This window comes from Giraffa tippelskirchi, chromosome 10, assembly GCF_054371585.1.
Source record: "Giraffa tippelskirchi isolate mGirTip1 chromosome 10, T2T-mGirTip1v1.2.pri, whole genome shotgun sequence".
Taxonomy (NCBI): Eukaryota; Metazoa; Chordata; class Mammalia; order Artiodactyla; family Giraffidae; genus Giraffa; species Giraffa tippelskirchi.
In genome coordinates, this window is record NC_137284.1 from 90,053,113 (window position 1) to 90,075,683 (window position 22,571).

The following is a 22,571-nucleotide window of genomic DNA, read 5'->3' on the forward strand; positions in this document are numbered from 1 at the left end:
AACCTTAGCATATTTGTGCAAAATGAAAGATCGTTTTGTCTGTATAGCATATTACACAAATGCCATGAAATAGTAGACGCATCATCCAGTTTCATAAAGTCCTATAAATTTCCATGACATGATTTAAAAAAAAAAAATGACCCAGAATTGTGTCTATAGCATGAGCTAATGAAAATCATTTGCCTGTATACCTAGAAAAAGACCAGAAGGATCTCATCTAATTTTTTCATAAGTTTAATAGTAATTGTATCTTAGGGATGTAATTTTTTCTTTAACTTTTTAACATGTTTTACAAAACTTCCTAAGTGGAACTTGTCTTAATTTTATAATCAAAAAATCTGAAAGCAAACTTGACTTTTCAGAAAACATAGATTAAAATGTGTTCCTGCTACATTGAATCAATGGAAAATATTTAGCCTCAAATCTTTTAGGTTTTTTTTTCTTGTATTTTCACTAAGAAAAAAAGTATAATTATTACATAAGAAGAAAATAGCTTTATATTAATGGTTTTATTTATTGGCTATTTTGTGTTTAAATGCTATGACTTTAGTCCACTTTAAAAAAAAAAAACACATCAAAGGCCAAGTTATTAAATTACAGGGAAATTACAGGTGTTAACAAGGAGTCTATATATGATTATCAGTGTATAAGAAACAAAAATCTTGGCTCTAGAGAACAAGAGTATCAAAAATAAGAGAGCTAGATGGTCTGCAAGATCTTCCAGCAGGCATCAAAAACATAATTATGTGGGTAGTGGTGGGAGCCTGTCATCTTCCCAGGAGGTGCAGTGGTAAAATATCCACCTGCCAATGCAGAAAATGTGGGGTTCAATCCCTGGGTCAGGAAGATCCCCTGGAGAAGGAAATGGCAACCCACTCCAGTATTCTTGCCTGGGAAATCCCGTGGACAGAGGAGCCTGGCGGGCTACTGTCCATGGTGTCAGCTACAGTCTAACATGACTGAGCACACACAGCAAAAGCCTAGATTACTAAAGTTTTGAGCTCTGAAGAAGCTGAGCTAGAGTTGAGATTTGTGAGGGTCTAAGTTCCAAGAAAGGCAGAAAGTGATTCACAAGGGATTGAAAGACAGTCTATAGTTCAGATGTCTGAAGCACAGATTGTACCCTGGAGCAGTGTTCAAAGGCATTTCTAAAGAAGACATTTAACTCATGAGTTCTCCTAGGTACCAGGAGTAGCATGGCTTGATTTACAAGAAAGAACTTATATGACATACAAACAAAGGAGGGGAAAAAAAAGGGGCAAATGGTCCCAGGAATTGTGTCATGAATACATTTCCCACCTGAATCTGGAGCACTGCTAAGTCAGCATCCAAAGCACTCTTGACTGGCAGTAATTTCCGGGTCACGTGAATCTGTCTTTGCTTCTCAGCAATCTTGAGTTTCAGGAATCGGATCTTTTCCTCCAGGACATGTAGTTCAATTTCTCCATTTAGCTTCATCTTCTCTTGGATATTTATTTTTTCATAAAAAATGCACACTTCCTCTTCCCGCTCTATCAGCTGAACACCACTACGGTCAAATTAAAAGGCAGAGGCTGAGAGGATTTTGAGGCCACTGTTTTACTAGTCATTGTGGTTCCCTCTGGATTTGGGTGCAAAATAACATATCAACATTGCATAATTCCAGAAGACAATAGATACTCACTGTTGGCTTTCTAGTTAAACTCTACATTTTGAATTTTTCTGGGCATGAGACAGAGGGGGTTGTTTAGCATCTGGACTCTGAGCTAACTATGTTGTTGGCTGGCCGTAGTATATCTGCAAGTCCCAAAGGTTCTCCTGGGGTGGGAAAGAATGTCACTCTTCACGCATGAACAATGTGATCCCAGAGTCTGATTTTCTGCAGACCCTTTTCATGGGCCAGACTTGCCAGCCGAGATCTGGCCAGAAGTACCCAGGCAGGCAGCCAGGGAATGTGTTTCTTGCAGCTATTCTGCTCTCTCTAACTTGCCAGACCCATTAGGCTCTTTCACAGTTAAATAGTTCTGATGCACATTTCCCCATAAGCAAAATCCTGTCTTTTGAAATCATGCCAGGGGAAAGACCCCTCCTGAGGAGACTATGGGAAAAAAACAAAGTAAGAATTTTCTAATTCCAGCCTCACAGAACTGACCAGGGTCTGGGAGCACACTGCCTACATGCTTTGATTTGTGCCAGTAGCCACATAAGAGGACTTTCTTTTCCCAGAGAGAACACCTGCCAGCCCTTTGAAAAAGTTGTGTCCGTCAGGACCCTGAAGTTCTCCCCTGATACTTTCAGCATCTATTATCCCAGAGTTATCCCATCTATTATCCCAAAGCAATCTTTAATTGCTTTTTCTTTCTTTCTCTCGCCTCCCTCAAGACATGTGTGCACAGGGTTATATTTGGTTAATCTTAGCTCTGTTTTTGTCTCACTTGCTGTTCACTGGGTCATCTCCTGAGCTTCTTTGATCTCTTGACATCAGAAGCCAGGTGCGATGCTTTATCACCTCTTTTACTTTCAGGGCCCAGCACTTACACAGAACACCGCACAATCAAGGTTTGATGAAAAAAAAAAAATACATAATGCCTGACATAATTACTACAGGGTTCTATAGTCTCAAATGCCAGATTTCTTAGAGCACAAGAAAAGGGAAAACTGTTAAGTAGTAATTGATTAATATTATTATACCTGGGAGAAATAATGCTTCAAGAGTAACACCTCTTGACGGTGATACTTACTTGCTGAGAAAATGTACTGGGTGAATCATTTAATAGATCTGTCCCCAAAGTGAATACAGGATCCAAAGACTTCTTATTTATATCAATTATTCTGAAATAATTTGATAGTATCCTAAATGGTAGCCTGAGAAAGGACTGTGATCTTTAAGCGAGCAGCTTCCCAAACCCTACTCTTGCCTGTCTCTCTTATGAGGACAAAATGTCTTATTTTCAAGGAAAGCATACAGCCCCCTCCCCGCCCTGCAGAGGCTAATGACATCTAAGTGTCAAATGTCCCTCACTGTTCACTGTCAAGTCTAGACAGAAAAATGGGCAACATTTCTAAATCAGATCTCTTGGTTCTTTACTCTCACATCAGGTTCCTGGTTTTCACCTTTCATTTCGACGCTGAACAGCTCTTTCATATTTCTTCCGAAGCTGTACCATCTCCTCTTCAATCATTGTGATCATGTTGGCAAGTCTGTCGATGTTATTTAACTGGGCTTCTTTCTTCTCTTTCATTTCTTGAAGTTTTGCTACAATTTTGCACACATCATTTTGCATGCTTTCTCTGATGGTAATGTTGTTGGCATGCTTCAGCATAGAATTTTGTAGCTTTCTTTAAAAATAATGGGAAAAAGGGTATAATTATGACTTCCTTTAGTTTCTTTAAAAACAATGAAGACTTCAGAAACATAAACTATCAAAGTAGCTCTTGCCTTAGTATGTTCCTTGAAATGACAATAGTAATAGTAATGATGATATTCATCATGTCATACTCTTAAGGAATTTCTGTAATTTTCCAAGTCTCCAAGTTCCTCTAATCTGGATTAGGACATCTTTCCCTTGTGCCCCAAGAATCTGCTGCTCCCCTTTATCAAAGCAAGAGACTATAGTGATTCATTTACTGCTTTGTTGTCCCCAGGGGACTCTGCTGTCTTGAGGGTGAAGGTGGTTATATCTGACAATGTCCATTGGACCTAACGTAGTGCTTGACTTAATATGGCATCAGAATCAATGCCAAATGAATGCATGGCCTCTGTAAATGACATTTGCTTTCATGTAGGATGAGAACCTGATTAGGATGTTAGTTTTGCCTTTTCATACCAGTCTCCTCCCAGCTCTACCCCCATCTCCCTTCCACTACCCCCGACACAAGAGCCTATTTTGTAATATCTTTAGAAAAGAAAACCAGGCAATAGTGGCCACTAGAAAAAGTTCAGGTTGTATCGATTCTATGGATCAGGGACTAAATACAGGTGGGAGAGTCCACCAGATCTTGTCACATGGTAAATAATAAAGTTAAAAAAACAACCATTGGGTTAATTCATTTAATAACAAAAAGTCCTATATAAAGGACTATTTCTATGGATTAAAAAAAGTGGGCCCAGAGAGGTAGGATTGCTTGCCCAAGGTCACACCACTAGTAAGTGGCAGGACTGCAATTTGAGTCTAGAAAAGTCACCTCTCTTAACACCTCTGCTATACTGCCTCCCACAAGCACATTAGATGCTTTAGGACTACAATCTTGGGATGCTGGTTAATTAACATTTGATTGTCTTCTAACTTTAAATGCAGATTGTCAAATTTGTGCTTTTATTTCTAGATGAATAAGTGAAAATAAAATGAGAATAGTTACAGATTTAGTTTTCCCCTCACTTAAAAAAAATACAGCTCCCAAGTAGGAGCATAAGGAATCACATTCAAATGCTTAGTTTGTCAGCTCTAAAGCAAGGTATGTGAGCAGGGGCTTTTCTAGCTATGTAGAAGACTTGTTTTCTACTTCATCATCCACAGGGTATTTTATCATTCAGTGACTCAGAAGAGAAACTTTTGAAAGGACAGTAGTTACTGTAAGACTTACCTTTCTTGAGTAACTGCACTATTTCTTAAAATCTCCAGTTCATTTAATGACATTTTATGCCTTTCTTTTATTTCATTGACTTTCTGGTGAGCTTTGTGAAGTAAGTTAATAAATTTGTTTCTTTCATTTCGAATAGTGTCATACAGTTTAGCAAACTCTCTGAGTCTGTGAAAACACAAGAATTTTTTAAACTTGTGAAATAAATATCTGTTTCCCTCTCTAAACTAACTAGATAAGTCCTCAAGTAATTCTTTTACCTCCGATGAATTTCACGTTTTTTCTTCCTGTGTATCCGGATTTCAAGATCCTTTGCTTTGATCTCCCTAACAATGTTGGTATATTTTTGCTGAAATATAAAAGTTAATTGTGAAATTTTTAAAAAGTCCACCACCCACAGCATATGGATATTCCCAGCCTCACCCCATCTCATAAATATCCAATAAAGACCATTCTATCTTCATCAGCTGGGTTGTGCAGATCACAGGGAAGAGGCAAGGGCGGGGGCTGAAAATTACCTGGCCAGCTGAACTGAATTGCATTGACTAGGACAAAGTGTTCATTAAAGGACAGAAAGATCCAGAGAGGAGGAAAAAAAAGGAGCCTGACCAGGTTGGTTTGAGGAAAAGTTCAGGGAACTTTTCAAGAGCCAAAGAATGATTACGGAAAGCACGATTGGGTTGGGTGAGTGAGGAATTTGTGAACAATAGTTGAGGGAGGGGGTTTGGAATCAGGTGTTTTTTTCCCTTTAATTAGAGGATAACTGCTTTACAATATTGTGTTAGTTTCTGCCATACATCAACATGAATCAGCCATAGGTATACATATGTCCCCTCTCTCTTGAACATCCCTCCCACCTCACCTCCCACCCATCCCACCCCTCTAGGTTGTCACAGAACGGTTGTGAGTTGAAGCCTCAATGATTTTTGGTGAGAGACTGAAGTCATAATTTCATTTTTATTTATTTATTTTTGGCTGCGGTGGGTCTAAGTTGCGGCAGTCAGGATCTCTGTTGCAGCACCAGGGTTTCTCTCTAGTTGCCTGCAGGGGCTCCAGAATGCGGAGGCTCAGTTCTTGGGGCGCAAGGGCTCTAGGGTGCAGGCTCAGTGATGCACCAGCTTAGTTCCCTCCCACCCCCACCCCCCGCACGTGGAATCTTCCTGAACCAGAGCTCAAACCTGCGTCCCCTGCCTTGGAAGATGGATTCTTAACCACTGGACCACCAGTGAAGTCCCTGAAACCAGGATTTTAAAGCACCTTTCTATCTTTGAAAGATGGTAACGATAACCCTATATGCGAGACAGAATAAGAGACACAGATGCATAGAACAGTCTTATGGACTCTGAGGGAGAAGGTGAGGGTGGGACATTCTGGGAGAATAGCATTGAAACATGTATATTATCATATGTGAAACAGAATGCCATTCTAGGTTTGATGCATGAGACAGATGCTCGGGGCTGGGGCAGTGGGATGGCCCGGAGGGATGGGATGGGGAGGGAGGTAGGAGGGGGGTTCAGGATGGGGAACACATGTAAACCCATGGCTGATTCATGTCCATGTATGGCAAAAACCACTACAATATTGTAAAGTAATTAGCCCTCAACTAAAATAAATAAATTTATTAAAAAAAATAAATAAAGCACCTTTCCATTATTTTGTATGGTGGGTGTTTTTTCCTACAGAATGAAGTGCTATGCTGAGACCAGCCCCATAAGGAGGTTAAGAAACAGATTCCACACAAATATTTTAAAAGACAGCAGTTATTGTTTCCAAAGTCCTCAAGATATACCAAGTGCTAAATGAACTAGTTACATCTTCAAATCTAAAGATGTTTTGTCTCTCATCAAGGGTGAGAAATGTATTCAAAGAAAGTACAGAATTTTGCTAGTAGAAACCAGTTTTTGCTGGCCTCAAGGACTGTGAGAGTAATTCCCATATGGTGTGAGTGATGTAAAAAAAAAACTAGGCATTTAAGTAACTGTGTCTATGAAGAATTAAAGAGATGTAAAATGTAGTCATCCACCCCCACTTGGAGGTGACAGCAACGTTGACTTTCTTTGTCCCTTCACCTTTTATCTTAGGGATATAGATGAGAGGTGAAAATAAATGATAAGATTGTTCCTTATGGAAAGTATAGTGTATTACCTTTGTTTAACAGATTAATCCCCAATGCTCAGAATACTTCGGGGAAACAATATTTTTCCTTTATTGATTTCCATATTTCAAGAGAAAGAATTGATCTCCTTTGAGAGCAATTAGAGAGCTAAATTAGCCAATTTAGTCATGAGATTTGGCAGACATAGATTAGTCACATATGGGTAACACACGTATCAGGTTTTGTCTAGTTCATGAAACAGATCCATGTACCTTGTAATGAGTATCCTGCTCCTTACTTTGCTCCTCTTCCTCCTCCCCTTGGCCACGCTGTTCCCTCAGGCTGCCTTCTTTTCCCCATTCCTCCCTGGCCACTGCCTTTCCTTTCTTAACTGAACCCCCCCCGAACTCTACTGGGCTTTGCCTGAGCTTCTGAGACAAGGATCCAAACTGTTCAACAGGGATTAAGTGACCTTCACTGCTGGACCTCTCCTCTTGGGTCTCACTATTTGACACACTTTCCCCATCTTCCCATGCCCCAGCCATGCTAAACTTTTAGTTTCTCTCTCTCAAATATTCTGAGGTGGTGGGGGATGTGGCAATAAACAGCTAAAGGGCAGTTTGAATAGTTGGCTGTGGGTTGTGTGATGCAGATCTATACCTTAGTTTTCTCTCATCTGTATTTACCCTCATGGCTCACTAATGCTTTGTTGTGCATTCTTTCCGAAAAATAAGAAACACTACCCTGTGTGAATGCTTGCTCAGAATTAAACAAAAGCTGCACTCAGAAACAGCCAGCATCTGGGTCACATGGTAAATTTAGGTATTCTACTTTAGTAACATGACATATCATTTTTAAGGAGAGTTATATACTTATTTATTTTTAGTTTTGGGGGTGGTGGGTCTTCGTTGTTGTGTGTGGGCTTTCTCTAGTTGCAGCGAGTGGGAGCTACTCTTTCTGGGGGTGCTCGGGCTTCTTATTGTGGTGGCTTCTCTTGTTGTGGAACACCAGCTCTAAGTGTGTAGTCCTCAGTGGTTGCAGCACTCGGGGTTCGTTGCTCTGGGGCACGTGGGATCTTCCTGGACCAGGGATGGAACCCATGTCTCCTGCATTGGCAGGTGGATTCTTTACCACTAGACCACCAGCGAAACTCCATAATTTTTAAAAGAGGGTCTCTGGACACAGTCCTTATGTGGAATAAATGATTGTAATGTTAGGATTTTAGCTATGATAGAAGGATTGTTTTGCTATTGTTTCATTGTTGATTTTGTTTGGGGATGTTGCACTGGGTCAGCTCTGGTACTTGGTCAGGAGCCCAGGAAAGGCATAGGGTGAAACAGTTACTAAAGGTAACTGTCCTCACATTGGTATAAATGATGCTGACTCGATGAACTTGGGAAGGAGAGTGGTCTGATGCTGCGGCTCCTGAGTTGTTCTGAGTAAATCATGATGGACTGTGGGATGGTGGTGAAGCACAGACACCTGTGGCTTTGGGCCTGTCAGCCGTTTCCCCTGGAGGTACCCACCTTATTCTTACTGAAATTGTCATCTGTTCAAATCCTCTGCTCATTGTCATTGATCTAATTCTTTTCCCCTCTAGATTGTTGACTGTTGCCAGCTGAATCCTGGGACTGTGTTTCAATGCATGGTTGAGTTTTGTTTAGGGAAGCTGTGTAGTCACTGAACTTGAAGGGGACTTAAAGTCATAGTTCTCTAATGAACATTGTATTAACATGAGGCTACCCTGGACTGTTGGGGTAATTAATGAATGGTTACAAAAATGCAGTTACCTGAGCTTTCAGGAAATCCTTGGATTTTTGCTCCTTCTCATCAATTTTGATTTGAGTCATACGGACAAGGTTGAATACCAGTTCTTGAATGTTTTCTTGCTCCTTTAAAAGCTTGTTTTCCTCAGCAAGTTGCTGTTCTACTAACTTAGACTCAGCTTCTGATAGGATTTTCTTTTGGAAAAACACAAATATTATAAAGTATTTATTTGAAGGAACACACTAAAGCCAGTATCTCAGACTACTTTTTAAATCTTCTATGTAGAGTTTATTTTATTAAAACACAAAAAGTAACTCTGCTGCCTTAGCACCAAGTATTTATCTTATAAAAAGAGTGTGCAAACATGATAGCATAGAACTTTTTCTTATTCAGACTGTATTTTCAAGTAAATTTTTGAAGATAAATGAAGCATGTTTTACTTTGACAGTGGTTTTGAATAAACAAAATTTGAAATTGGATGTTGGTGAAATAATGCATTTATTATTTATTTTGAATCAGTAGGCTTTTTACTTTAAACTCTCATGAATTTGTATAATATTTTTGCCAGCTCAAACATACTTTTTCCCTCCTCCAAAATTTTAATGTGGATTTAAGTGGACTTTAAGATAAAGAAACAGACTCATATTAGGTAACATCATACTCTCTTTGACTCTTCTATTAACGAGGTTTCATGGAACACAGTTAAAAACACAGCTTTACATTAGTCATTCTTAGAAACTTAAGTGACAGTTGATATTAACCTGCTGGGTTAAATTCCTCTTAGCTACTTCAACTTCCTTGTGGAGTTCTCGCCTTCTCTCAGATAATGTAGAATCATCTTTAGGAATAGCTTCAATCTGGAAATCAGAATTTAAAACAGGTATTTATACAAGAAAGAAATTTTCAGTGTCCTGTAGTCAACTCCATCATGAACCTTTTGAAAATGGTGGGCAAATTATGATTCTCACTCTTACAGGAAACTGCTTATTATGCTGAATATTCTTTGTAAAGTCATGGTAAATTGAAATATGAAGATCTGCAAGAGATTTGTAATTCACCAGCTGCAACTATTCTACTTCTTATTCATTTGGAAATAAAAACCTTACTACTAATAGTTGCTAACATTTATAGAGCATGAGTGTGTGTTAAGCAAAGTTCTAAGTGCTTATGTGTATAGTCTTATTTAATTCTCATAATAACCCCATTGCTGCTGCTGCTGCTAAGTCGCTTTAGTCGTGTCCGACTCGGTGCGACCCCATAGACGGAAGCCCACCAGTAATATTTTCTCCAGTTGTACAGATGAGGAGAATGAGGAACAAAGACATTTAAGCACCTTGCCATGGTGGTATATGTGTAAACCCAGGCAGTTAGACTCGGAGCCCATGGTCTTAACACTGTATTTTACTACCTCTTTAACTAATGACTCAGCACTTTGGAAACATGTATTCAAATGATATTTTTTATATCAATACTTACCTGAATTCATTTATGAAATACTGTAAAGAAAAATAGGAATTATTAAGAACAGAGTAGTTGTCTACTCTGTACCAGTTTGAGTACCTGGAAAGTTGTTATACAAAAGAAAACTCTCTTTTTTGTTGATACTTGAGATTCCACCATTACATTTCTATTGTATTAGCTTTTTGCTTTTGTCCTCTGTCAAAGTACTTTGAAAAGAGAACATCTTATTATAAGATGTTGTTCCCTTATTAGCAATGAACTTATTGGATTCTTTATGATGGAGAAGAGCAGAGAAAAAGAGGACAGGTGGCAGCTGATGGGGAAGGAATACCATCCAAGGATACAAGAAGGGTTACATTGGGGTGTTGACTGCATACTTGACTCAGAGAAGATTTAGAGTTGGATCTTCACATCAAAAGCTCAGGACTCCAGTTTGATGTGGTTTATTTCCTACTGTGACAGCACACACTTCTAGGCACCAAAGTTGAATATGGGCTAAAATTTGTCCCAAGAAGAGAAGATCACACTCTTAGTGATTTAAAGGTCACTAAACAGGATCCTTCTGAAGTTCACACTGATCTTTTAAAGGAGCTGAAATGTGTCTTTGGATGCTCCACGAACATGTGCATCTTCGGTAGCATCTTTTTTGCCCACAGAGGCCCAATGACATCCTGCTTTCCATGGCCTCTCCTACTGCAGAGAGCTAGCTGCTGAGAAGCACATACTGGACTTAGGAAAATGAGACATGGTATTGTGAAATCCATATAACAATATATAGAATTTGTGATTTGGATGAGCAGATAATTCCTACAGCAGGTCAGAAAATGGAGAGCTCCACATAGACTTGAATAATCAAGGAAGGTTTCAAGGAAGAGTTGAGAAGCCACCGAGGAAGACTGATTTTTCCTTCTGGAAAGTAAGAGTTAATTCTTCCTGGACAGATTGGAGTCCAGCAAGTATCTTGGTCCCTGACTATTTCTCTGCCACTGATGCCCAGGAGCAGGCTGCTCCAAATATTGCTCCCAAGTGTAGGCAGATCTGTACATGCACACTGACAGGGACTAGAGAAGCTTATACAGTTTCTACAGAAGATATGATAAGAGCAAACTCATCGACTTCTCTGTCAACTAAAGGCTCCTGACAAATTTTCCTGGATTCAGATCTCAGGCATTAAAATTAAAAAAACTTAAAAGTTTTTTCCAATGTTTTAAATTACAAACGATGCTACAGTGAATACTAATTTTTGAACTCTGCATAACTGCTTTTTGACATTTTCTCATTCTCCACAAACCCAGCCCTCTAGTTTCAGGAGGGAATTAAGTGTGGTTTGTTTGTGAAAGAGGTAACAAGGTGAGCCATTGGTAGCAGAGCTTCCTGGCTGCCTAGCCAATATCTATCCTCCACTTTGACCTTACTAACAGAACCCCAGTTTTGTTCAGAGCTGCAGTGTATCCAAAAATCTTCAAACTCCTTCAAAGTTGGGGGTGATGATAAGAGCCAGGGCGGGCCAATAAAATGTAAGTGGAAATCTGGAGGGGCTCCTGGAAAAGTGACTGTTTTAGAAAGACAGTGTCAGCCAAGTCAGCTGCCATATGCATTTTGCTCTCTGCCCTTCCTCACTTCTGTATGATTTTATGTCCAAAGGCTTAATGGCCATTTTTGCAACCTTGGAGAAAAAAACATACATGTTAAAGATGACAGACAAGAAAGCTCAGAAGCTCTGGACTTTTCGTTATGTGAAACTGCTTTGTGTGTGCCTATCTTTGGATTTTTTTATTATTTGAATGAAGCAACCCCCTATTTACTTAAGCCACTGTAATTGAGTTTCTATTACTTCTTGAAGCCAAATTGAAAACCTGATTGATACATGTTTTCCAAAGGAAATCTTCCTAAGGTAATCTGGGGAATAGGCTGGAATTAGGCTGAAGTTTCCACTAATGGAGAAGGGAAAAACTGATCAAGTACCAGAGTTCTAATATTAAGTTTTAATACCGAGGTAAAGTAACTGACTATTATTTTCGAGCCCCCAAGCTGTATATATAGCATGTTTTGTTTTAGTTATTTATTTGATTTTTATAGAGTAGCATTTGATATATTTTTTAAAACTGTGTGTTTATTGTAACAAAAAATGAAAAAAATAGGTAAAGTAAGAAATTAAACATCTTCGCTCCCCACTTCCACATTCAGATGCTACTCATCAGGAGGCAGCATTAATAGTTTGGTGTCTGTTTTTCCTGACATTCTTAATACATGAACAAACATTTACTTTCATAGAATTAAGAAATTAGGCATATTCTGTTGTTGTAAACATCCCAATTACTTTGTATCAGTGAACTTCAGTTTCTTTAAGGATCTGTTGTTTTTCTAAACTGTTTCAAATTTTCATGAGGTCTGTAGAACTCTGGGAGAGTCTCTACAGTCAAAGGCCTAAGAGAATCAAACAGTTATCCCTAGGGGGAAACAAATTTTGAAGAATAGTCTGAGCCCTTCATGCTTATCGTTTATCTTTTTTGTTTTTGGAATGCTTGCAAGTCTGAAATGTTCATTCAGGCTGGGAGTGACTGACCTGAGCCACTCCTATTTTCAAGTACTGCCAGTCAGCATAGGACCATGACTGGGCTAATTATAAGCCATAAGTTCAAAGAGGAAGTTAGTCTCTCCCTGAAACTGAACTAGAACAAAAGCATAGACTTTTCTTGAAATCAGTGAAGGAAAAGGACTTTTATTTTCATTTCTGTTCTATGCTATATGAGTGTTATTTTATGGACTTAATAGCTAGAAGTAGTCCAATATAAACAGCATTTCTTTACTAAAATATGAACAACTTGTGAGCATTCTACCACAATTTCTTCTTTGGTCAGGAGAAATCCCTTATATATTTGTGTCAAGTGAGATAAGTCTATAGTGGCAAACCTCATCATCAGAAACAGCATGCAGTTAGCTTTATAGAACTCTCACTCTTAAATATAACTTGATATCTAAGGATTACCAGATATATGAGAAAAAGTTCTAGTAAGAGAGAAAAAATAAACAAGAACACAAAAAAACACAAAAAAACAGAAAAATGTAATTTGCAGAGAGAAGAAAAAAATAAAAAGCTATTAATATCTTTGGTGAGATTAAAAAAGATATGAAGTATGCATAAGGGTACAATAAAAAATAAGCATTAGGAGGAAAAGAGCTCATGGAAATTTAAAATATGACAGAATGGGAGAAAAAGTGGAGGAAAGTTCGCTTGTAGCAAGTCAGAAAAACGAAACAATGGAAAATATGAGAAAAAAAAAAGACAAGAAAATTAAAAGGATTCTTTGAGAAGGTCTAACATCTGGATAATAGAAGTCCTAGAAAGAGAATAGTAAACTAAAAGTGGACAAACTTGGAGAATTATTTAAGATGGTGTTTCAGAGATGAAAAACATAAGTCTCTTTATGCAAAGAACCCACTCTGTGTCCAATATGATGGCTAAAAATAGAAGCCTCACAAGTGGGAACTTCATTGTGAAATTTTAAATTTCAGGGGGCAATAAAAAATCCTACAAGTTTCCAGCATGGAAAAAAAGAAAAACTGGTTTCAAACAAAGAATCAAGCATAAGAATGGCACCAAGTGTCTTAGTAGTGCAATAAAAGACAATTGATCTATACCTTCATTATGAGGAAAAGTAATTTCCAATTAAAATGTCATATCCGGTAAAATTATTAATGATCTGTTAAGCTAAAGTGAGGATAAAATATTTCCTGATATGCAGGATGTCCTGACAATGCATTTTCTGACACACCGGTCTTAAAAGATTACTTTCCATTCACCTTTTCTCAGGGAAAGGTGGACAATATCCCCTTCCCACAAAAAGAGAGTAAGTCAAAAGAGAAATAGAAGAGACTCATGGAATACGGGATCCAACATAGGAGAGAGATAAAGGGAGTCACCAAGATGGTGGAGTAAGGCTCCTAAGCTGGGGAGTGTACATGTAGAGAAGTGAGTCCCAATTTGCAACATATCAGAAAGCTGAGAAGAGAAAAGCAGCTTCTGATATCTGGCAGTTGACCTGGCACTCACAGCTGGGCCTTGGTGTTCTGTTGAACACAATTTTACAGAAAATCACCATCAGACAAGGCCATTCTATGATCATAAACAAAAACAAGACCACTTTGTATTTGTCTTTGGTCACAGATACAAACAAGAACATTGTCCAAGCCACAAAATATCATGTATTCCCATCTCCTGGTCTTCCTTGCCTATTACAGCTTTAGCCTCAATCTAGTCTTTTCTCTTTCTGTCATAAAATTTATTAAGATACTCAATCATAGGGTTACCCTCACTTTCTGACAATATTCAAATCTAAGGCAAAGTCTTGTTTTCTTTAACCATCCCCCAAAACATATAACACTAGCCCCAATCCTATATGTCCTTTCTAATAGGCTATACTGAGATACCCTACTATTCCGCCTGGTGTGTATTTTCCCTTGCTGCAATGAGTAGTAAACTCAACTCATTGAACCATAGATGTGTTCCTACTGGTCTTTGGCTAGAGATTACTGAAAAGTCTCAGAAGTGATTTCTATGAGAAGATTAAATGAATAGACTACCAAATGTGTTTTAACATGCTGAGAGGAAATTTACACACTTAACAGGACAGTTTGGGGTTGAACTAATGATAAGTACACAGAAAACTACAAATAAAAACACAAAGTATATAAATATTGGGGAACACAATTTTGTAAGTAATCATCTAATGTGACTCAGGTGTGAATAACATTTATTCATAGTAATGCAAATATGAAACTTCAAAATTGTTAAAATTATAGCATAAAGCTATTTAGTATATGGCAGGACAAGAAATAGGTATGTTCAATGGACAGGGTATAAAATAAGCTTAATTCTCATCTTTTATAGTGAGAAGTAAAAATAATCAGGTCTAAAACTGAAAAATGATGTAGTAGCATTATTCACATATTACTTAAATGATGAAGATGGATCACAAGAATTAGCTAAAGGAAGAGGACTTAATTAAGAATAGGAAATATATGATGTGTGTGCTGTCATCTACTTTCTATACCTGAGGCAGACATCACTAATCAGCTACAGAGCTGATAAGCCAGTGCTGAGTCTCAGAATCCTTTGCAAAATGTTCACTACAGGGGGGCTACCACCAGCTGAAGAGAATTGGCACTTGCCTTCCTTGGACCATATGATCTTTACAATTCCTCTCAGTTCTTTCATTCCTATGATTATATAAAATAAAGAACATTGAATGTCTTGAGCAGGTGACACATGAAAGTACCATTTAAATTTTTTTTTTAATTTTATTTTTTCATTTAAGAATATTAAATTAGTAGCAAAATGGAGAGTAGATTGAACCTGGAAAAAATAGAACAAAGGGAGAATAGCTGGTGGCAGTGGCAGTCATTCAGATAATGCAGAGTGGATACTGAAAGGCTTTCCTGAGGGTTATCAATAGGGCCTGAATGTGCTATCCTCGCCATTGGAATGAAATAGCCATATTCAAAGTCTTATTCTGATTATAAAATTTTCTTTAGCCTTTGAAAAAGTTTATACAGGAAGAAAAGCAACAGTTGTTTCTTGGTACCGTCTTCTTGGAACCGCATACTTTCACATCTGTAATCACTTTATTCCTTGCAATAATCCCAGTTCAAAGGTTGAAAATGCCAAACATCAGCAGCTGTTCAGTGAATCTACGATTTAAACCTGACTCTGCCTGACTCAAAACTGATGCTCTCCTCCATATAGTTAAGTTGTCACAATTGCCTTGAACACTGGAAGGGAGTCACTAAGAGAAACGCAGAATTACTTCTAAGTCAGAGCAGAGAGAGATGAATCTTCTGGAAAACTACAAATAAAGGAAAAGTGCTGTTGGAAAAAGCAGTCTCCTGCCTGCAGCCTTTCCACCCCCACTTGGCTACAAAAGAATGGGCTTTGGCCCTAGAACTCTTCCTTATGAAGAGATAGGGAATCCACACAGCCTGTACTGGGTTTATCACTTTGTGTGGGAATATCTTTCCCTGTTTCAGGCACAATGAGAACTCCTTGGTTCTGCTTAAGCCTGTATGTCAGTGGCCCTCAGGCATACCGCCAGCTTTCAGTATTTCAGACTCCACAAGAAGGATCAAGGTTCCTTTCACTGTGCTAAGACAATTGTGAGCATAGGCCAATCACCCTGAGTTGGCCATCAAGAGAGACTGCTGGCCACTGGGGACCAAAGTTCACTACTGAAGCTGATCTTCCTCTGTCTCTTCTTTGTGTAGGTAGCGTTGTTCCATCCAGTGCTTGACTGTCGTGTTTTCCTTGGTAACTCCAGCACCAAGATGCAATGGGCCCCCTCCCCAAGATAGGTGAGTTGGTGCATGGCATTCTGCTTCCTCGGGATTGATGACCTGCGAGGTACACGACTTGACATGTCCATACAGAAAATGACATAGTGACTTGGTTAGAGCATTTTGTTGTTGTTGTCACAATCCTGAGCATGTTTTTATTTTGAAAGAAAATAACCTTACAGACATAATATTCCAACCCTTAAAACATGACAGTGAATGTCAAAGCAAAATCCCCAGAGTCACTGAGGGGACTATGTTAGAATGTAGATATGGGGTTTTATTCCTCTTCTGTATCTCAATGGAAGTCAATATGAGCTATGATTAAAATCAGAAGTGTACTTTAATGTGTAGTTTGATTTCCTGAAAGTGTGATATCTTTAAGAAATTCTCTACATTTCAGTTTGTCATGGTTTTGCCTAACCCTAGCAAAGTCTCTCTCCTTATGGCAGGCTGGTCTTCTTTTTCTTTTTTTAAAGCCCAATAAAAATCATATATATATGTCATGATACTGCATGATCAGCTGTATTTCAACATACAGAAACAAACAGAGCCCACTGTACTTTAGTAATATAGGTAAAATGGCACTTAAGGCTTTTCTTAATTAATAGCCAAGAATCTTATTTGCATTTATTTGAAGGAAAAGACTGTAAAGGACAAAGTATTGGCAAAGTGATGAACCAAACAGAGAGGAAATTCTGATTATAGACTTCAGAATTCAGTTTAAGATGTATATGTATGTCGCTTTTTTTTTTTTAACACTTTTCACATAACTCATTATTTATTTTGGATATATTTCATTTTAAAGTAATTTACAGTGTTATGTTAATTTCTGCTATACAGCAAAGGGGTTCAGATATATAGAGAGACATTCTTTTTAAATATTCTTTTCCATTATGGTTTATCACAGAATACTGAATATGGTTCCCTGTGCTATACAGTAGGACTTTATTGTTTATCCATTCTGTATATAATAGTTTGCATCTGCCAACCCCACATTCCCACTGCATTCCTCCTCCACCTCCTCTCCCTTTTGGCAACCACTGATCTATCCTCTATGTCTGTGGTCCTGTTTCACAGATAAATTCATTTGTGTCATTTTTTTAGATTCCACATAGAAGTGATATTTGCCTGTATTTTCTCCCAGTCCATTGGTTGTCTTTTCATTTTGTTTATGGTTTCCTTTGCTGTGCAAAAGCTTATATGTTTGATTGGTTTAGTCACTAAGTCATGTCCGACTCTTACAACCCCATGGACTATAGCCCGCCAGGCTCCTCTGTCCATGGGATTCTCCAGGCAAGACTATTGGAGTGGGTTGCCATTTCCTTCTCTAGTATGTTTGGTTAGGTCCCCCATTTCTACTTTTGCTTTTATTTCTATTGCCTTGGTTAACTGACCTAAAAAAACATTGGTACAATTTATGTCAGAGAATGGTTTGCCTTTGTTTTATTCTAGAAGTTTTATGGTTTTGCATCTTATATTCAAGTCTTTAAGTCACTTTAGTTTATTTTTGTGTGTGGTATCAGGCAGTGTTCTCTTATAACTTCATGAATTTTTATGAGGTTGTGTTCAACTTCCCCAACACAACTTACTGAAGAGACTGTCTTTTCTCCATTGTATATTCTTGCCTCTTTTGCCCAAGATTAACTGACCGTAGATGTGTGGGTTTATTTCTGGACTCTCTATTCTGTTGCATTGATCTATATGTTTTTGTACCAGTACTATGTTATTTTGATTACTGTATCTTTGTAATATTGTCTAAAGTCTGGGAGGACTATGCCTCCAGCTTTGTTCCTTCTTGGCAGGCCCACCTTCTTTCTACCTGCTCATGCCTAGAATTGGCAAATGCTTCCCTGGTGGCTCAGAGGTTAAAGTGTCTGCCTGCAATACGGGAGACCCAGGTTCGATCCCTGGGTTGGGAAGATCCCCTGGTGAAGGAAATGGCAACCCACTCCAGTATTCTTGCCTGGATAATCCCATAGAGAGAGAAGCCTGGTAGGCTACAATCCATGGGGTCGCAGAGAGTCGGACACGACTGATTGACTTCACTTTCACTTTCAAGGAGAAAAAAGGCTACCTGTATCTGTTCACCTAGGAAGTGTTTATACTGTTATAGAATTTGCTTCCACAACTCTCATACGTCTTTTAAAAATATGTGATTTTTAGTTTATTAATTTTTTTCTTGTTCTTATGACAGGAACCATGGTCTACTCCAATACTTTATGTCTTAACTGGAAGTAGAAATGGCAGAATTACATTTTATATTCTGTTTATGTGCCCTTCTATTTTAGATTTTCTGGTAAAGACAAACTTAATTCTGTTTAGTGTGTGTCATATTTTAGAACCAATATTGCGACTGTTATCAGCGTATAACTGCTTTTGAGATCACTAATAGATATTTCTCTATGTGACAAGCTATCTTTTTTTTTTTTATTTTTTTATTTATTTATTTTTTTTAATTTATAAATTTATTTATTTTAGTTGGGGGCTAATTACTTTACAATATTGTAATAGTTTTTGCCATACATTGACATGAATCAGCCAAGGGTTTACATGTGTTCCCCTTCCCGGACCCCCCACCCACCTCCCTCCCCATCCCATCCTTCTGGATCATCCCATTGCCCCGGACCTGAGCCCTTGTCACATGCATCGAACATGGAATGGTGCTCTGTTTCACATATGACAATACACATGTCTCAATGCCATTCTCCCAGAACGTCCCACCCTCACCTTCTCCCTCAGAGTCCATAAAATTGTTCCATGCATCTGTGTCTCTTATTCTGTCTCGCATATAGGGTTATCGTTACCATCTTTCAAATTCCATATATATGCATTAGTATACTGTATTGTTGTTTTTCTTTCTGGCTTACTTCACTCTGTATAATGGGCTCCAGTTTCATCCATCTCAGTAGAACCGATTCAAATGTATTTTTTTTAATGGCTGAGTAATATTCCATTGTGTATATGTACCACAGCTTCCTTATCCATTCATCTGCTGATGGACATCTAGGTTGCTTCCATGTCCTGGCTATTGTAAACAGTGCTGCGATGAACATTGGGGTACACGCGTCTCTTTCAATTCTGGTTTCCTCGGTGTATATGCCCAGCAGTGGGATTGCTGGGTCATATGGCAGTTCTATTCCCAGTTTTTTAAGGAATCTCCACACTGTTCTCCATAGTGGCTGTACTAGTTTGCATTCCCACCAACAGTGTAAGAGGGTTCCCTTTTCTCCACACCCTCTCCAGCATTTATTGCTTGTAGACTTTTGGATAGCAGCCATTCTGACTGGTGTGAAATGATACCTCATTGTGGTTTTGATTTGCATTTCTCTAATAATGAGTGATGTTGAGCATCTTTTCATGTGTTTGTTAGCCATCTGTATGTCTTCTTTGGAGAAATGTCTGTTTAGTTCTTTGGCCCATTTTTTGATTGGGTCGTTTATTTTTCGGGAATTCAGCTGCAGAAGTTGCTTGTATATTTTTGAGATTAATTGTTTGTCTGTTGCTTCATTTGCTATTATTTTCTCCCATTCTGAAGGCTGTCTTTTCACCTTGTTTATAGTTTCCTTTGTTGTGCAAAAGCTTTTAAGTTTAATTAGGTCCCATTTGTTTATTTTTGCTTTTATTTCCAATATTCTGGGAGGTGGGTCATGGAGGATCCTGCTGTGATTTATGTCGGAGAGTGTTTTGCCTATGTTTTCCTCTAGGAGTTTTATTGTTTCTGGTCTTACGTTTAGATCTTTAATCCATTTTGAGTTTATTTTTGTGTACGGTGTTAGGAAGTGTTCTAGTTTCATTCTTTTACAAGTGGTTGACCAGTTTTCCCAGCACCACTTGTTAAAGAGATTGTCTTTTCTCCATTGTATATTCTTGCCTCCTTTGTCGAAGATAAGGTGTCCATATGTGCGTGGGTTTATCTCTGGGCTTTCTATTTTGTTCCATTGATCTATATTTCTATCTTTGTGCCAGTACCATACTGTGACAAGCTATCTTATTGCTCCCATTCAACTTACCTTGCTTTCCACTTTTAAGGAGAATGTTTTCTTGAGTCAGCATTAATAACATATTTAATAGACTAACTTCACTTACTACTGGAATCACCGTAGTAGATTACTAAAAGCAATGATAGTTTTTCCCTTATTATTATTTAAAGAAATCTTACTATGGTTATTTGCTTAATAAACAAGGATTGTTTTATTAATAAAAGCAACATTTACTGGTCTTAAGAGCCTTCTATTCACCACATCTAGGTTTCCACCAATTCTTGGAATAAATATTTTAACTGCTCATCACTGTAGATCTCACTGTGAGTGAGGTAGAGTACCAGGAAGTCTGTGTTTATCCAAAGTTCCAACTTAACTTTCTAATGTGCAAGGCTTTGGGCTAAGATTTAATAGCTTGCAGTAAGCCAGTAATTTGAGTAAGAATAACCTGAAAATTTGGATTAAAAAATACATTTGAAGGTATAAGAGTTGCGAAGATCTAGTCTTCAAAAGTTCTAACATTATCTAGGATAAAAGAATTTATGCTGGACTCTAATAAGTCAAGGATGAATGATGTAATCTTAAGGGTAGCCACTGAAAGACTGAAAAGAGAGTGCAAAACTAATGCATATCAAAAAATGGGGAAAACAGAAAAATCCATCTTTTTGGTTAATTTGAAAGAAGAAAAAACAAGAGAAAAAATGGTACAAAAAATAGATAAGACAGAGAAAAAGCAATAGGAATACAGCAGCCATAAGCCCAAATGTACCTGTGCATGCTCAGTCGTGTCTGACTTTTTGCGACCCCATAGACTGCAGCCCACCAAGCTCCTCTGTCCATGGGATTTTCCCAGCAAGAATACTACAGTGGACTGCCATTTTCTTCTCCAGCAAATGTGCTTTTGGACTAAATACAAGAACTGAAAGGCAGAAATTTTCAGACTAGATATTAAAAAGTATATGCTGGTATGAAAGACACACCTGGGTAAGGACACAGAAGGAATGAAAGAAATGGATAGATGAGGAAATAACCATGAAAAATCTGAAAACAACAACCAAAAAGTAGTGTAATGGTGGATGTAGAAAATGTAAGCTTTTATGGAAAAAAAAACATTTTTAGAGTTTAAAACTTTTCACAGTTATAAAGGAATCAATCAATCTACATGTAGGAATTTTAATAAAACTATTAAAAATAGATGAGAAATATAAATACTGTTGTTTTAATAATAAAAATAATAAATGTTCTGTTTGTTTTGTAAAAGTGTGAAAAGCACTTTTTACCCCAATGAGATATAAAAAAGTTCATGAGCGCCATCTGACAGCAAGATCAAGACCTAGTCGTTTAGAACATTCATAAGTCTACCAGTTATTTTCACAATTTAATGAAAGTTGGTCTTTCAATCATAATAGGGTAGGTTATTGCCTCAGAAACAAGCCTAACTATCATTACCCCAAAGCATGAAAGCTTATTTCTTGCTCTGACAAAGTGTCTGGCCAGTCAAGGTGGTTCTCCAAGACCACAGATGGCTCAGTATTCCTGGATGCATTCATTTACAACATTTCCATATCATCATTGGAAGTCACCACAATGGCCATGGGAGGGGGGGAAAGGGGCTAGAGGTTCTCGCACTGTCATAGGATGGAAGGAACGTGTGTCCTTTCTGCCCACAATCCATTGACCAGAACCAGTCATATGACCCTGCTCAATGGCAGAGGGTACAAGGAAGTATAAACTTTCTATATGCCCAGAAGGAGAGGAGAATTAGGCTTATAGGTTAGAATTGAAAGTGTCTACCATAGCTGGAAACTCCTGTGTACGTTTCTGAGGTCATGAACCTCTATAAGGTCAAGGACCTTGACAATCCTGAAGAAAACAGTATGATCTTTGTACCCCCAGCTGCTTCATCACAGAGACTGATCTCTTTTTCACCAAAGGAAGCACTGGCCAAGGCCTGGGCACAGGGATGCAGTCCTTTTTATGATTCACTGCCTTTCAGCTGTGCTTGGTCCATTAGCACAGGAGGTACCATGTGAAAGAGGAGGGAATCAGAGACAACAGGACCAAAATCCCTCCATATGGGAGCACAGAGCTAGTAAGAAGGTAATAGGTATATTGAACATTCTCTAGCTGTAGTACACCTCTGATACACACAGAATTATTCAGGGAGCTGACACTGGGTTCTGATGCTGCTGCTGCTGCTGCTGCTGCTAAGTCACTTCAGTCGTGTCCGACTCTCTACGACCCCATAGACGGCAGCCCACCAGTCTCCCCTGTCCCTGGGATTCTCCAGGCAAGAACACTGGAGTGGGTTGCCATTTCCTTCTCCAATGCATGAAAGTGAAAAGTGAAAGTGAAGTCGCTCAGTCATGTCTGACTCT

At 38.4% G+C, this 22,571-nt stretch overlaps 1 protein-coding gene across 22 annotated transcripts in view; it reads right to left on the minus strand.

Moving 5' to 3' along the window:
* CCDC146 (coiled-coil domain containing 146) overlaps positions 1-22,571 on the minus strand; it is a 139,283-nt gene that overhangs the window by 8,613 nt on the left and 108,099 nt on the right. For all 22 annotated transcript variants that reach the window (XM_081535677.1, XM_081535670.1, XM_081535662.1 and 19 more), the window contains 6 exons: positions 9,184-9,279; positions 8,446-8,616; positions 4,821-4,909; positions 4,564-4,728; positions 3,094-3,318; positions 1,300-1,528 (listed from right to left, as the gene is read on the minus strand). In XM_081535677.1, the coding sequence (XP_081391803.1) occupies positions 1,300-1,528; positions 3,094-3,318; positions 4,564-4,728; positions 4,821-4,909; positions 8,446-8,616; positions 9,184-9,279 (975 nt within the window). The remainder of the gene's footprint in view (positions 1-1,299; positions 1,529-3,093; positions 3,319-4,563; positions 4,729-4,820; positions 4,910-8,445; positions 8,617-9,183; positions 9,280-22,571) is intronic.